Consider the following 14,340-nt stretch of genomic DNA (forward strand, 5'->3'; position numbering starts at 1 on the left):
AGGGATGGCACCGCTTCATAGACGATATTATTTTTATCTGGAACGGTGACAGCCATGAGTTAGAATCTTTTCTAGACTGGATCAATTTAGGTGATCAAAATCTTAAATTTACAGCGAATTACAGCAACTCGTATGTAGATTTTCTGGACATCAAAATTAAAAATGTGGCAAACTCGTTACAGATGGAGCTTTTTACAAAGCCCACTGATAAAAACACCTTACTCACATATGATAGCAATCACCCTCGTTCCCAAAAAGATAACATCGCCTTCGGTGAATTTTTAAGATTGAGACGCAACTGCACGACCTTGGATGACTTCTACCGCCATGCGGAAATCCTAACAAATAAATTAAAAGCGAGAGGATATCCAAGGAAACTAATAAAGCATTCCTTAAAAAGGGCGAGGTTCTACAACCGAGAATGTCTATTAGAGACCAACAAAAATAAAAACAAAAAAGACATATCGAGTGGTAGAATTGTCTTTGTTTCACAATTTTCCAATATAAGCAATAGAATTAAGAACATAGTTAACAGAAATTGGAAAATTCTCAACTATGAAGCAGAAAGTAGATTAGAAAAACACCTTTTTTCATTTAGACGGAATAAAACCATCCGTAACTCCCTGGTGAAGACTTACAAACAGAATCATGACACCCAAACCACACTGGCAGGTGAAAAAGCCAAAGGGAACTACAAATGTGGCTCTTGTTCGACTTGTGCACAGTGTTTGGAAGCTAAAAGTATCACATATAACCAGAAGAACATATGGGCAAAAACACTTAATAACTGCCGTAGCAGAAATGTTGTCTATCTCCTCATTTGCCCGTGTGGATTGGGCTATGTAGGCGAGACAGGCAGAGAACTTCGCACCCGCCTGTCTGAACACAGGTCTGCTATTAGGAATATGAAAGATAAGGCTCCACTTACAGACCATTATGGGAAATTCAAACACGATTGTAATGAATTCAAATGGTTCATCTTAGAAAAAATCACAGTCAACAGGAGAGGAGGGGACCCTAACACCCGAAGAAAACAACGTGAACAGTGGTTCATGTGTTATTTGAACACAGTAGATAGGGGCCTCAATTCCAAAGAAGATTGGATGAGCATCATTACAAGATAATAGACATTGGAGAGAGCATTTGCTCTATTGGGTTGCAGATAGTTCCAACTGTATTAATAGCTCTGTGACATCGCCTGGGTATTTATTTGCAACCGTCAGACCTTAGTAGTCGGTGTGAGGAATGCTCCCATATATCTGTAGTTGTGAGGTTTTCATATTCAATCCGGTTAATACCTGAGTTTTCGTGATAATTGAGAATATTTATGCCATCGCAATTTCGGTTAGCAAGATCTCGACTAAACAGGGACACTGGTTAGAACAGGGTGGTTAGGATATATATATCCTTTTCAACACACATAGTATGTGTATAAAATGTTGTCAGGATAAACCACTAGAGGTAAGGGGTAGTTGGCCTTTCCTCTCTATAGATAATAAAATGTGGCGGACGTTGTCGAGTAATACGTATTACCCACATTCCTTAAGTACACAAAGGCTATATGGAGGGTGAGCAGACACATATTACTATTTAAGGTAGTGAGGAAACAATAAAACAACAATAAAACAAAAATAGACGCAATAGAGACAAATATGAACAAAATTCGTTTTTTTTTTTTCTTGTATTAACCTGAGTTGTGGAACAAACTCGTAAAGTTTTAATTGAAATCATTCCCAACAAAAAAAAGACGAGGAAAACAAAACCACTAGATGGATGTGGGTATATGAGAACCAATGAACGGGGTTCTACTTTAAAATCAGAATACATCATGTTTGCATCTGCGTATGAGCAGGCAGATAACATGTAATAACTACAAGCTACATGAATGAGACAAGGGGATTGGCCCATGATAATTCACAAGATGAAGGTAACCAATCAGAATGGGAGTTTGTTAAAACAAATAGAGGACATCGGGAGGTAATAGCGGTAATTACAAACCGCATCTAGGAATTATCCCCGCATGGACGATAGAACCTGTATCTCCAAGGTAAGATTAACGAGGAGGAAAACCTAACAGTGAAATCAGTCGTTTTTCGCTGTAATGGGATAAAAACTTCGTAGGGGGCACACTCCTAAAATTTCCCCAATATTAATTTCAGAACCATTTTTTTCATCTCAGAATAGGGGAATTGTCAAACAGGGAGGACGCTCCATCCATTGCCGGTCCTCGAACAGGTCTCAAGTGTACCTGCTCTAAATTGGAAGAAAAGGAACGACATGCGGGCCATAGTATAAACGCCACGAAAAAGGTAGGAAAAAACTTCATACAACAAAGGGCAAACGATAGGAATGGAGGAGGTCGTACATAACAGGGATATGACCATAATATGTATGTATTATAGATCACGATAAACGGACAACAATAGCTGAGCCTCTTGAACAGATAAAGAACAGTGCCCTATTTCCCTGACAAGCCGTATGCGGTATTACACAAGCCTAACGGTAAGAATGTAAATCATACCCGAACTATACAATCTATAGGCATTGAGTGAGGCAGTGTAGTTGAGTTAACATGAAAAAGAATGGACATGAGGGAATTTATATGCTTTACAGATTGCATATAGGTGAAGAAGGAAGGTGGAACATTAATTCCTGTTACACAAGAAGTGTCGCCCAATCATCCGCAGTGGGTTGTATCAATAAGGAACAAAGAGTAAAATATACTCAGGTGAGAATATTCAATGAATGTAGACCGCAAAAATATGAACATGTAGTATCAATATGAACATAAGTAACATAATGCCTTAAGTGCTAGGAGTGAAGGTGATAGTACCTCAAAAATTCTTGAACATGGAGTTTTCCAGATATAATGATATAAGGATTAGGGCCAGTCTGGACAGGGCATAGCCCAGTAGAAACAGTTATAAAATAGATGTAGGTGATAACCCATCTAAATATAATTAGAAATCTTTTTCTTTCTTAGCGGAAATTTATAAATCAACACTGAACAAGAGAAAAACATCAATTACTGGTCTTGACAAAGATGGCGGCATAAATTTAGCCCATCGAAACGCGTCGACGCATAGAACAAATACAATCCAAAGAAACGGATATCCACTTGATAGGATAAATGGTTTAAGATCTCACAAGTGTTTAATCCCCAGAGCTGTCTTAGATTGGATGTATAGTTTATGACAAAGTGTAGTGCCTTCTTCATGTTGTATTCTCTCTGTTATGCGGGCTCATAATAGGGTTGTGTATTTTATCATTTGACTTGTTTATGGTAAATTTGCAATTTTGTCTTAGGCTTTTTTTGTATTTGCGAGTTATTATATGTTGTATGTGATTAGACTCAGGTTGTTGATTAGAACAGGAAATCAATATCAAGTGATGTTTTTAAATGTGATGAAATACATGTTTTTTATAAAATAAATGTACATGGAATCTCAGGCCTTGCCTTGGAATGGTTCCGCTCCTTCCTGAAAGACAGAACTTTTCGGGTTTCAGCTCCTCCATTCCTCTCCCAGTCCCATTCCATCGGACAGGGAGTCCCTCAGGGCTCTGCACTCAGCCCATCCCTTTTCAACCTATATGTGCAACCACTTGCCGTAGTAGCCAGAGAATGGGACCTCACGCTGGTGTCATACGCCGATGACACGCAGCTGGCCATCACTCTCACCGAAGGTCCCTCTACCTCTGCCACAAGGTTCAGAGATGGTCTGGCTGCTGTGGCCCAGTGGATGACAGACAACTGCCTGCAGTTGAATGCAGGAAAGACGGAGGTGCTGCTCCTTGGAAAGAATACTAGCCACTGGAGCCAGCACTGGTGGCCTTCGTCGCTGGGCACCATTCCACCCCCCAAATCCTTGGTCAAAAACCTTGGCGTCTGGATGGACTCCTTACTAAACTTCCAGACCCACACAAAAAAGGTAGCGGCCACCTGTGTGGGCCTGTTAAGGAGCCTCAAACCTATACTCGGCTTCTTTGACTCCAAGGTTCGCCAAATGATTGTTCAAGCCACAATTCTCTCCCGCTTGGACTACGCCAATGTCTTACTTCTGGGGGCCAACAAAGCGGAGATAGCACGACTGCAACGCGTGCAGAACACCGCGGCAAGAACCTTGGTCGGCCTTCCCCGCAGATGTTCAGCCAAAGCCACAATTCGAAGGCTGCACTGGCTTCCCATCGAATCCCGAATCCAGTTTAAAGCTCTCACCATGATCTTTAAATTCCTTAAAACTGGACGCCCAGAACTTCTCCGGCCACTCCTTACACCCTATGTGCCACAGCGCAACTTGCGCTCTCTAGGCCAGCATCTGCTGACGGTACCCCGTACAAAGCTAGCCCGCACTGGTGGACGTTCGTTCAGGGTGTTGGGAGCCAAACTTTGGAACACCCTGCCAGTGAACATCCACTCATTGGAAAATCTGTCCGCCTTCCGGAAAGCTGCTAAAACCTACCTATTCCCTTCCTCTTAGGCCTCCCAGCTGTTTTCCTTCTGTCCTCCGTTGAGTCTCCGTGGTTCTTAGCGCCGGGACGCCTCTTTGCTGGGGCAGCTGTTTGCGCTTTGTCAAATAATAACATAACATAACATAACATATTTTGCATTGCAGTGAGGAAGGGGTGTGAAAGGAGAGTCCCTTCCTAAATACCATACCATGAGATCTAATAACGGTTTGCAAAGCAGTGAAATGTTACTGATTCCTGAAAGGGGGTGGTAACAGATTTGTTAAGGGTAGGATGTCCCCGTTGGACAGCTTCCCCTTTGGGAATCGACTCAATTGACCTGGGGAGATCAGGGAGTGGTCCAGAGGACCCCCACCTGTCCCTTCCCATCAATTCCCAAATAGGAAACTTATATTTTTTTAAAGCAGCACTGGTTCCTTTAATAAACACAGGCTGGTTAAAAAAAAGATCCATTTTGGAAGTGCAAACACAGAGGCGTTGTTTGATATTTCTTGCAGACCACCATCACTCTTTATAGCCAATCACAGGAGGTCGCAAATAGAGACTTCCTTAATTAATATTTATTGCGCAGTTTGACCTATTAGGTCATAGTTTTTCATGGCAAAATTAGCGATAAGCCACATACATACATGAATAATTTGTGACCAGTCTTTTTATACATTGCGCCCTTTTTTAAAGTTGGTTTATCCAGTGTTTTGATGGCTCCTGTTAGTTTTCTCTTCCACTAAAATTATTTCTTACAGCTGCTTTAAGTTATTAGAAACTGAGAGGCTATCGAGGTTTATCGACATCTGTCAGTACAGCTTTCATTGTGTGTCATCTTGGGACCTGAATTGTGTTCATCAGGATGGATTCAGCATTTTCATGCAAAATACCCTTTTTTATCCCTCTGTGAGCAATTCAAACATTGCTATGAACAGAGATTGCTATGAGAATCCTCTGTCATGTCTTGCGGTCTTTCCTTTCCTGTGTTAACCTGCTTGAATATTCCTTGTAAGGTTTTCATTTAAGCTTGAATGATTTGATGTCAGATGTTTAAAATTCCAGTAGGCTGTAACTCAAAGCTAAATTTATGTGCATTTAATAGAGCATGTCGAGATGTCATTTGGGAATCATACCGAAGCTCTTTACCGGGATTAGAGCTGTCGCCTGTAAATTTAAAAGGCTGCACAGTTCCTACCAATTTTATCCCAATTACATGCAGAATTCTCTGTTTTTGATTTCAGGTAAAAATAAAGCCACGGTTTTGAGCCACCCCAGCAAACGTCGTAGTTGTGCTCTGGTAAATACCCCTTCACCTTGTGTTAACAAAGCCATTCATCACATTGAGGCACTGGAGGCGAAGATGAAAGAATGGTTTGAACAGGTAGGGGATTTACAGAGTAATGTATACATTGTTTGCAAATCTTTTCAGGTCTTTCATTAGTAAACCAAAATGTGTTTGTGAAGAGCTGATTTGTCCAGAATCATTGCATGCAACTTATTCCCAGGCTGTGCATAGGTAATATACGCCCCCTGTCCCCCAGAAGGGCACCTCTTTCTGAACATTACACACATGTCCTGCCTTGAAATCCCACAACAGACATATTCCAGATCTATTTTGGCCCATTAGTTCAGGTTTCTAGGCTATGTTGCGCAAACAGGAGTCTTTACCACACTGTCTTTCTTGAAATCACTTTGGCCCATTAAGGAATATGCATCCTGAGAGCTGGAGAAAGGAACAGAAATAATAGTGTCTCTGGACTGTCTGTGCTGTGTTCTCCACCCTGAGGTTGATTATTGTAGCAAGTGTGCATTACTCCTAAATACAAAGCTCTTAAAGAGAGATTCACTAACTGGGTTTAGATGAATGAGAAGACATACAACACCTCGCATGGTACACCAGTGGAACAAATCTGTGGACTGTTATAAGGTTCCCACTTAGAAAGGTAGGACTGCGTATTTGGAAAACAGGACATCAGAAATGTTGGAACCGAGTCCTCCACACCATCATAACCTGTTGGCCTAATTCCTTGCTAGCTCACAGTGCCTCACCCACACCCCTAAACTACCCAGAGGGAAAGATGATTTGGCACCCTTGTACTGGACCATCTGATCCTCAAGGGAATCGTGGAAACAAGATCGTACCCCTTTTGTTGGCAAGATAAACACAAGAAAGATACAAATAAAAGTTTTCAATATGTTTATTGAAACAATCTCAGTTTTGCATAGAAAGAATGTGCTGCAATGATTAGGCAGATGAAGCAAAGCAAGGTAACCAGCATTTTGAACATGGTAAACAGAATGAGCAATCCAACCATGGTTGGCTAATTCTGTATGTATGTGAAATGAAATGAAATGAAAGAAACATTTATTAAGCGCATAGCTACCCAAGGGCATCCCACCGCTGTATAGCCTATACATTCCTCCCTAACACCACCGCTAATCTGAGAGCATAGAGGGGGTACCTTCTGCCTCATCTCTTGGGGTAGCCTGAGACCCCATACCTGAGTAACTTGTTCTGGTGTTGGATTGGAAATACCCCTCTGCAGGATCAGGATGAAAAATCAGCATTAGCACGGTCGCATGTTGAAAATCAGCTTCCGTTCTAGGACTGTTGTGGCTGGAAAGCCAGCTGACCTTTAAGAGTAATTTGCAGTATTTATATAATAAACATCTACTGTGGTAGATGTTCAGCACTGATGTAATGGTGTGCCCCTACTTGTTAGAAGCTGTCTATGAGTTGACAATTGTAAGCACTAGAGTATCATGCACAGTTCCTAGCCTTGAACGAGAAGTTCAGATAAAGTTGCAGGAAAGGCTTCCTAGAAATATAGAGCATGTACAGCGTGCAGCATCTCCGTAGTGGAATATCATGCTAGCAAATATATAAACAATCTAGCTAAAACAAAGTCTGCTAAAATGTGTAACATATAAAACTACAGGGAGAACCAAAGTGGGCTCAAGAGAGCATCACAACAGGACAAGGTGTAGAGAAAGACAAAATGGAGGAAATGAGTATGGAACAAACAAATACGGTATATTCTCTCTACAAGTGAGTGGGCAAATGTTTTTGCAGAAGAGCGTTCAACTATAAACAAGGTTACCAGAGGGAACCAAATATTTAACAGCCTCCCAAGAAGTTCACTTTCATTCCCATTGTTTATGGCTGTTGGTACACTGGGCATTTGGGTCCATTGTAGTACTAATTAGTGTCCCTGAACTAGGAGGTGTATCTGAGGCATGTTGTATGGGCTGGGGCTTTTGACAGTGGCTAAGTCCATGGAATGCTGCCCTGAGGGACACAGGGAGTCTGGACCCCATAATAACAAAGACGTTACAGCTATGTTCTTACACAGGGACTAAGGTGTTGCATATGGCTCACTGGACTGGGCCCAATAATGGAGTAAGAATCAGTGCAATGTTACGGCTCCAGCAACTTGAAAGGTGGGCTTGAAAGCATAAGATAAGCACTGGAGGCTCTTCCAGATGTGGTTTGAGGTTGACAGGGAGATAAACAGTCTGGGTGCAAGAACAAAAATGTACTGGAGTGTTGGCCTTCCAAGAATGTCCCCTGGGGTTAACTAATCACCTATATTAGCTGATCAGCAAACCGATTGCTGCAGATCAATCAGGCTTTATGCCCCTCAGTTCTACCCGCTATAATAACTGGTGCTTTTACGGGGTTCTTGGAAACCGGGATAGACTGCAAGACCCAGTAGTCAACTTTTTTGGAGGCCACAGGGCATTGTACTCCCTTGAATTGCCCTATCTGATGGTGGTTCACCTGCAGATGGGATTTAGACTGGAATTCTGAGAGTGGGTGCAGCTGCCCTACACCCTTTCCACTGCAAAGGTACAATCAATGGGACAATATCTAGTGTGTTTCAGCTGGGGCATGGAACGAGGCAGGGATGCCCCTTATCCCCCCTGTTGTTTGCTCTTGCAGTAGAGACCCTGGCAGGGTGGGTGAGATGAGACATGCTGTTGCAGGGCTTCCACAGTGACTCAGACTGGAAAGGTGTAATTTCCCTATACGCTAATGACTTAGAGAGGTTGATCCCACAGAAGATTTAAATACTTGACATATTTGCCAGATTTGCTGGTGTGCATGTCAGCTTGCACAAATAGGTGGCATATTTGCTGTCATATTGGTGCCCCCAAAGACATAGGATTTTCCCCTAGTGTGAGTTTCAAATGACTGGAGATATTTATAAAAGTAGATCCCAAAGAATTTATCAGCCGTAGCATTGTCCGTATTCTAGATGAGCAGAAAACAGATGTGGCACAGTGGAGGATGCTCCCATTGTCTCTAATGGGATGAGCTGCCCTATTCAAAATGATCACACTGCCAATGTTTGTTACTATGCTACAGAAAACGCCATATGAGATCCCAGATACATTTTTCAACACATTAAACGCCATCATACAATCACTATTATGGGAAGGGGTAACCCTGAAAATTGCATTAACAACAATCACTAGGAATAAATATGAGAGGGGCATTGCACTGCCCAACCTGTTATTTTACTACTGGGCAAGGCAACTGCTGGTTGTGAATGATTGGGCATTCGTGGAGCAGCAAGAACCATCGCTGAGGACCGATAGAAGGGCAATGTCCCCTAGGGGATATGTGAGAGAATCGTACAAAGCAAAGCAATCAGGGATGCCACACGTACCAGGGAAGACGACCATCAAGACATGGAAGAGAGAAAAAAACAGAATGGAGCCAGGGTGCAGGAGAGTCAGCATCAAAGCGACTGGGAAACAACATAGAGAAATCCTGTTGGAAATTGGTTTCTGGTTAAGAGTGGGCAGAAACCCTACTCAACCAGCAGCCACAATTTCTCTCAGGGTGAAGTCACAAGCAAACTCCTAATTAACCTGTGCTTAACCCTCTGGTAGCCTAGCACAAAGCAACCAGGCTTAACCAGTACATTAGCCAGAATCCTCAGTTCCTTGACTAGGGATACAGGTCTCCAAAGTCCATGATTTCCTCAGAGGATCGTCATCTTGAAGTAATTAAGGGGCTTGTATGGCTCAAAAACCTGTAGAAAAATGTAGGCGGACTGCTTGGTGAGGAGTGAGGATGCTTAGGTGATTGTTTGAGTGTTAAAATGTGACTGTAAGAACGTTGATCCTCCCTTGTCGATAGAAAAGGAGTGAAGAGCTAACTATATCAATACTCACTGATGATTTCCCCAGTTGGGCCATAAGCATGAAGGTGCGATTCCTCGCTTCTTTTTTTTAATTTTATTAAACAGACATCGGTGAAAATAAGACAGTACAGAGGATAGGACAATGTAGACATTACAGTAAGTACAGAGGGAGAATTACATAATCATTACATAAGAGAGGAACGTCACGGGGAGGGTGAGTCATCCCGTTCATTACATCGAGGCGGTGCACAGATCTCACCTCGGTAGGTATTCCACGGGCCCCACATACGGGACCACTTTTTGGGACATCCCCTTGCCAAGTACACTGTGTTTTCTCTAAACATGCACTAATCAAGGTTCCTTTCCCAGGCCTCTAGTGTGGGTGAGTGAGTTGCCCCCCATAGTTGGGCAATATTTATTTTCGTCAGCATGAACCCTAGTGTGGCCCACTGCGTCTGGTGAGTGTTTAGGTTCATGGGTTCCCAAATATATAAGAGGCACCGTCTCGCCTCCAGGCAGAGACAGACATGCAGCACCTCATTGATCGTGTTATGTACCTTGAGTCAAAAGGAGCTAACTTGTTCACATTCCCAGATAATGTGCATGAACGTGCCCATGAGGCCACAGCGCCGTTTGCACTCTCCAGTGCCAGACCACCCATGTGTACTAATCGGGTCCCGTAACGTATATCCTATGAAGGATCTTCAGCTGTACCAACCGCAGGCACGCTGGGATAGCCACAACTCTGGGGGAGGATACCGCCACCTGCCAGTCCTCTTTATCTAGCTCGACCCCATCTTTCACCCACTTATCCCACAAAGTCTGGAGGGGGTCTATCATGTGGTTGATTACATTTTTATAAATTAATGAGATAGTTTTGTCGGGAAGGTGGCCGTCCAAGATTCTGTCCTCCAGGGGGGAGGCCTCCAGGAGAACAGTCCCTTTAGGCAGAGAAGACTGAAGGGAGTGTAGGACCTGTGCATAGCGAAAGCATTCTGTGTCTGCGAGCTCATATTCAATCTGAAGCGTATCAAAGGACTTGATCTCTCCACCGTCCCAGACATCCTTAATATACGAGATGCCAATAAGGTCCCACCCGTCGAACCCCTTTGTTTTCCACAAATCGCCCAGTTTCTCAGAGTCCCAAAGAGGGGTGACTAATGTCAGTCGCTGTCTCCATACAAGAGAGTTATTGGCGTCATGCCAAATTTGAACAGAGTGTTTAGTAGGGCCAATTAAGGTAAATCGTTTAGGTCGTGAATACAACGCTCTATTGTAATTGCCACCTGGAAGAAGCCATCTATCCATGGCGTAGCCAGGATCATCAGCGCGACCATATGTGCCATGGTTGACGTCTGCAAGATGAGATGGCCACTAGTATTTTTTGATATCAGGGAGAATTATTGCTCCATCATACCAATTTAGCGTTAACTTACTCAGGACGATCCAAGTTCTACCATCCCAGAGCAGGTCCCTCTGTAGGCCCTCAATCTCCTTAAAATAGCGTGCCGGAACTGGGTCAAGGGTGTTTTGCAGGGCATAGAGGAACCTTGGTAGGGACATCATCTTGAACAGGGCAGCCCTGCCCAAGAGGGAGAGGGGAAGTGATTTCCATCTGGCAATATCCTTTTTTAGTTTGCGAAGAGGGGGAAGGAGGTTTTGGGCATAGCGAACCGAGGGTACAAGTGAGATGAAAATCACCAAATACTTAAACCCAACGGTGTTGATTTGTATTGGGCAGTTTTTAGGAGGGATGGGTGGGTTGCCCCTCAGAACAAATAACAGGGACTTTCCCCAATTGACGGAAAACCCAGAGAATCTACTGAACACTGCGAGAATGTCCAGAACCACCACCAGAGATTTAGTAGGGGAGGCCAAATAAAGTAAAATGTCGTCCGCATAATGGGAGATACAGTCCTCCCAGGCGGGGGAGCATCGCAATCCTAGTATCATTGGGTCCCAATTGATCCAGGCTGCCAGCGGTTCCAGGGCCAGGGAGAAAAGAAGAGGGGACAGCGGACAACCTTGACGAGTTCCCCGACTAAGCCCTAAAGGGAGCCGACAATTTGTTGTTTACCACCACTTGAGCCAGAGGTTCAGCATATAGAAGACGCACCCATTGGATGTACTTCGGGCCGAATCCCATCTGTGCCAGAACCGCCCAGAGGTAAGGCCACTCAATGGTATCAAAGGCCATGGTCTCGTCCAAGGACACAATCACTGCTGGCTCTCGGAGGGTATGGGCTCTATCTAGTACTCCATGGACTCTACGCAGATTCAGGACCGTGTTTCCATGTGGCATAAAGCCGGATTGATCTGGATGTACTAAACCACTAATCACTTTAACTAAGCGATTGGCCAAGAGTTTAGCTAGTATTTTAGGCTCAGCGTTGAGGAGAGAAATTGGCCTATACGAGGCACAGTCCGTTTGAGGTTTTCCTTCTTTAGGAATAGCGACATTGGTGGCTATCCTCTGCTCCCTGGGCAATACCCCCACCTCCCTGGACTCTTCAAACATAGATTTCAAGTATGGGGCGAGTTTATCCGGTCGTAGTTTGTATAGTTCAATTGGGAGGCCATTAGGACCCAGATCTTTTCCCAAGTTCAAAGAGTGAATTGCTAATGCTATCTCATCCGCCGTCAAGGCACTTTCCATATAATCACGCTCTTCAAGGGAGAGGCTAGGGAGCTTAATATCTCACAGCAATTCATGCGAATCCACCTCCGCGAGTGAAGCCACTGTCGTGTAAACAGTCTGGAAATGACTGGAAAACCTGTTGACTATTTCCTGTGGTTCCATGATTGGAATGCCTCCTCCCACCTTAAGCTCTGGGACCAGCCTGCTCGCCCATTCCCTCCTGTCCAGCCATGCTATGAGCTTCCCTGCTTTATCACCCAGGTCGTAGATCTTACCTTGTTGTTCCCTACTTAGGGTCTTGGCCCTATCGGAGACTAGAGCCTTGTAATCGTTCTGTTTTAGGCTCAGCAAATGGAGTTTCTCAGATGTCACCCCAGGTTCCAGGTCACTCTCCAGTCTATAAATTTCAGTTTCGATTTCTAGCACATCTTTTTGTTTATCTTTTTTAGAACCAGAAATCAATGACAAAGCCTGCCCCCGAATAACAGTCTTGAAGGCTTCCCATAGGGTCTTGCAATAGGATACGGACCCCACATTTTCGGAGAAATATTCATCCATGGCTTTGATAAGGTCCTTACATATTTTAGGGTTACGGAGGTGCCAAGGGTTAATTGGGTTAACTGGGTTAATTGCTCTGGTTAAGGAGAATGTGAACCCATAATGGTGAGTGATCGGAGATGCCTCTAGCCAAGTGTTTGATCTCGTTTATGTACGTGACTTGCGCTGCTGGTACAAGACAATAGTCTAAGCGGGAGAAGCTGTGGTGTGCCCCAGAATGAAAGGTATGTTGTATCTGGTCCGGATGACAAGCTCTCCATCCGTCCAACCAGTCCCAGTACCAGAAAATCTGGCAGCCAACGAGCAGTGGGCCCCACCTTCCGCGGGGGATATCTATCTAACTTGCCCGAGACCACAGCATTAAAGTCACCCCCAAGGAATAAAAGGCCATCTGGAATGGTAAGTAGGACAGCACCTAAATCAGCAAAGGTAGTGCCCTGCAGGCCTGGGGAGATGTATACTGACATAAAGGTGATGGGTTGGCCCTCCCACATCCCGGAAACACCAACATATCTACCTCCATCATCTGCTCATGTGGCACTTATGATGAGTGGGAGCGTGTTTTCACCATGATACCCGCACCTATGGAACCAGAGGTAAACCCCGCATGTGCGACCATCTTATATCCCCCTCTATGCATTGCCTTGCACAAATTTCCGATCAGGTGCGTCTCCTGGAGCAGGACAACATCCGGTGCCTGCCTTTTAATGTATTGGAGGACCACACTACGTTTGATTTTGTCCCCAATCCCGTTGACATTCCAACTCGGAATTTTAACATTTTTGTCCCCCATTGTGCTTGCCATTCAGTTCGTAAGTCTCGGAAACCTCCATACTAACACATACGTCACCCCTTCTGTGGGTGAACCCATATCGCACCGATGTAACAATTACAACAATAAACCAGCAAATTGTTCCCCTCACAACAATCCCCCACCCTGCTGCCCTGCAATCTGGGCGTGAAACTGCCCATTCTAAACTTGCAGAGTGCCTGTCGCCTGAGCGAAAAACTAAAAGGAGAAAAAAAAGGGGTGGTGCAGCTCACCGATCTCCAGCCCCCTTTCCAAAAGTAAAACTGTAGCAACCCAATGGAAAAAACACCCCTCAAAGTCTTGGATTACGACAGTCATGGAGAAGTTCCCCCCCGATCATGAACAGCATGATAACCCAGTATCTGACGCGGTCCCTTTCTGGCCCGGGAAAGCCTGGGCTAGCATCACCTGGTGTCCGTGGTACCTTTATCCAGTAGGTTGTATTACTTCGTCGTTCCTGGAGTGATGATCTTGCGGGCTCCGGGGTTTCCTGCTCTCAATCCAGTCTTTTGCCTCCTCAGGATGGTCGAAGAACCAAGTTCTCCCCTCCGCCTCAACCCGAAGACGTGCAGGAAACAGCATAGAGTACTTGAGGCCTCTTTCCCTAAGTTCTCTCTTCACTGCAATGAAAGTTCATCTCTGCTTTTGCACCCTCTGCGTGAAGTCTGGGAAGAAGGAGACATCCGCATTTTCGTATCGGAGCAGGCCCCTGTCCTGGCATTTTGAAG

The 14,340-nt window shown here is 44.4% G+C and overlaps 1 protein-coding gene across 1 annotated transcript in view; it reads left to right on the top strand.

The window, feature by feature from the left end:
• CCDC178 (coiled-coil domain containing 178) overlaps positions 1 to 14,340 on the top strand; it is a 1,033,935-nt gene that overhangs the window by 98,165 nt on the left and 921,430 nt on the right. The window contains exon 4 of the mRNA XM_085605687.1: positions 5,694 to 5,833. Within this exon, the coding sequence (XP_085461813.1) occupies positions 5,694 to 5,833 (140 nt within the window). The remainder of the gene's footprint in view (positions 1 to 5,693; positions 5,834 to 14,340) is intronic.

The sequence above is a fragment of the Triturus cristatus genome, chromosome 5_1, assembly GCF_964204655.1.
Source record: "Triturus cristatus chromosome 5_1, aTriCri1.1, whole genome shotgun sequence".
Lineage (NCBI taxonomy): Eukaryota > Metazoa > Chordata > Amphibia > Caudata > Salamandridae > Triturus > Triturus cristatus.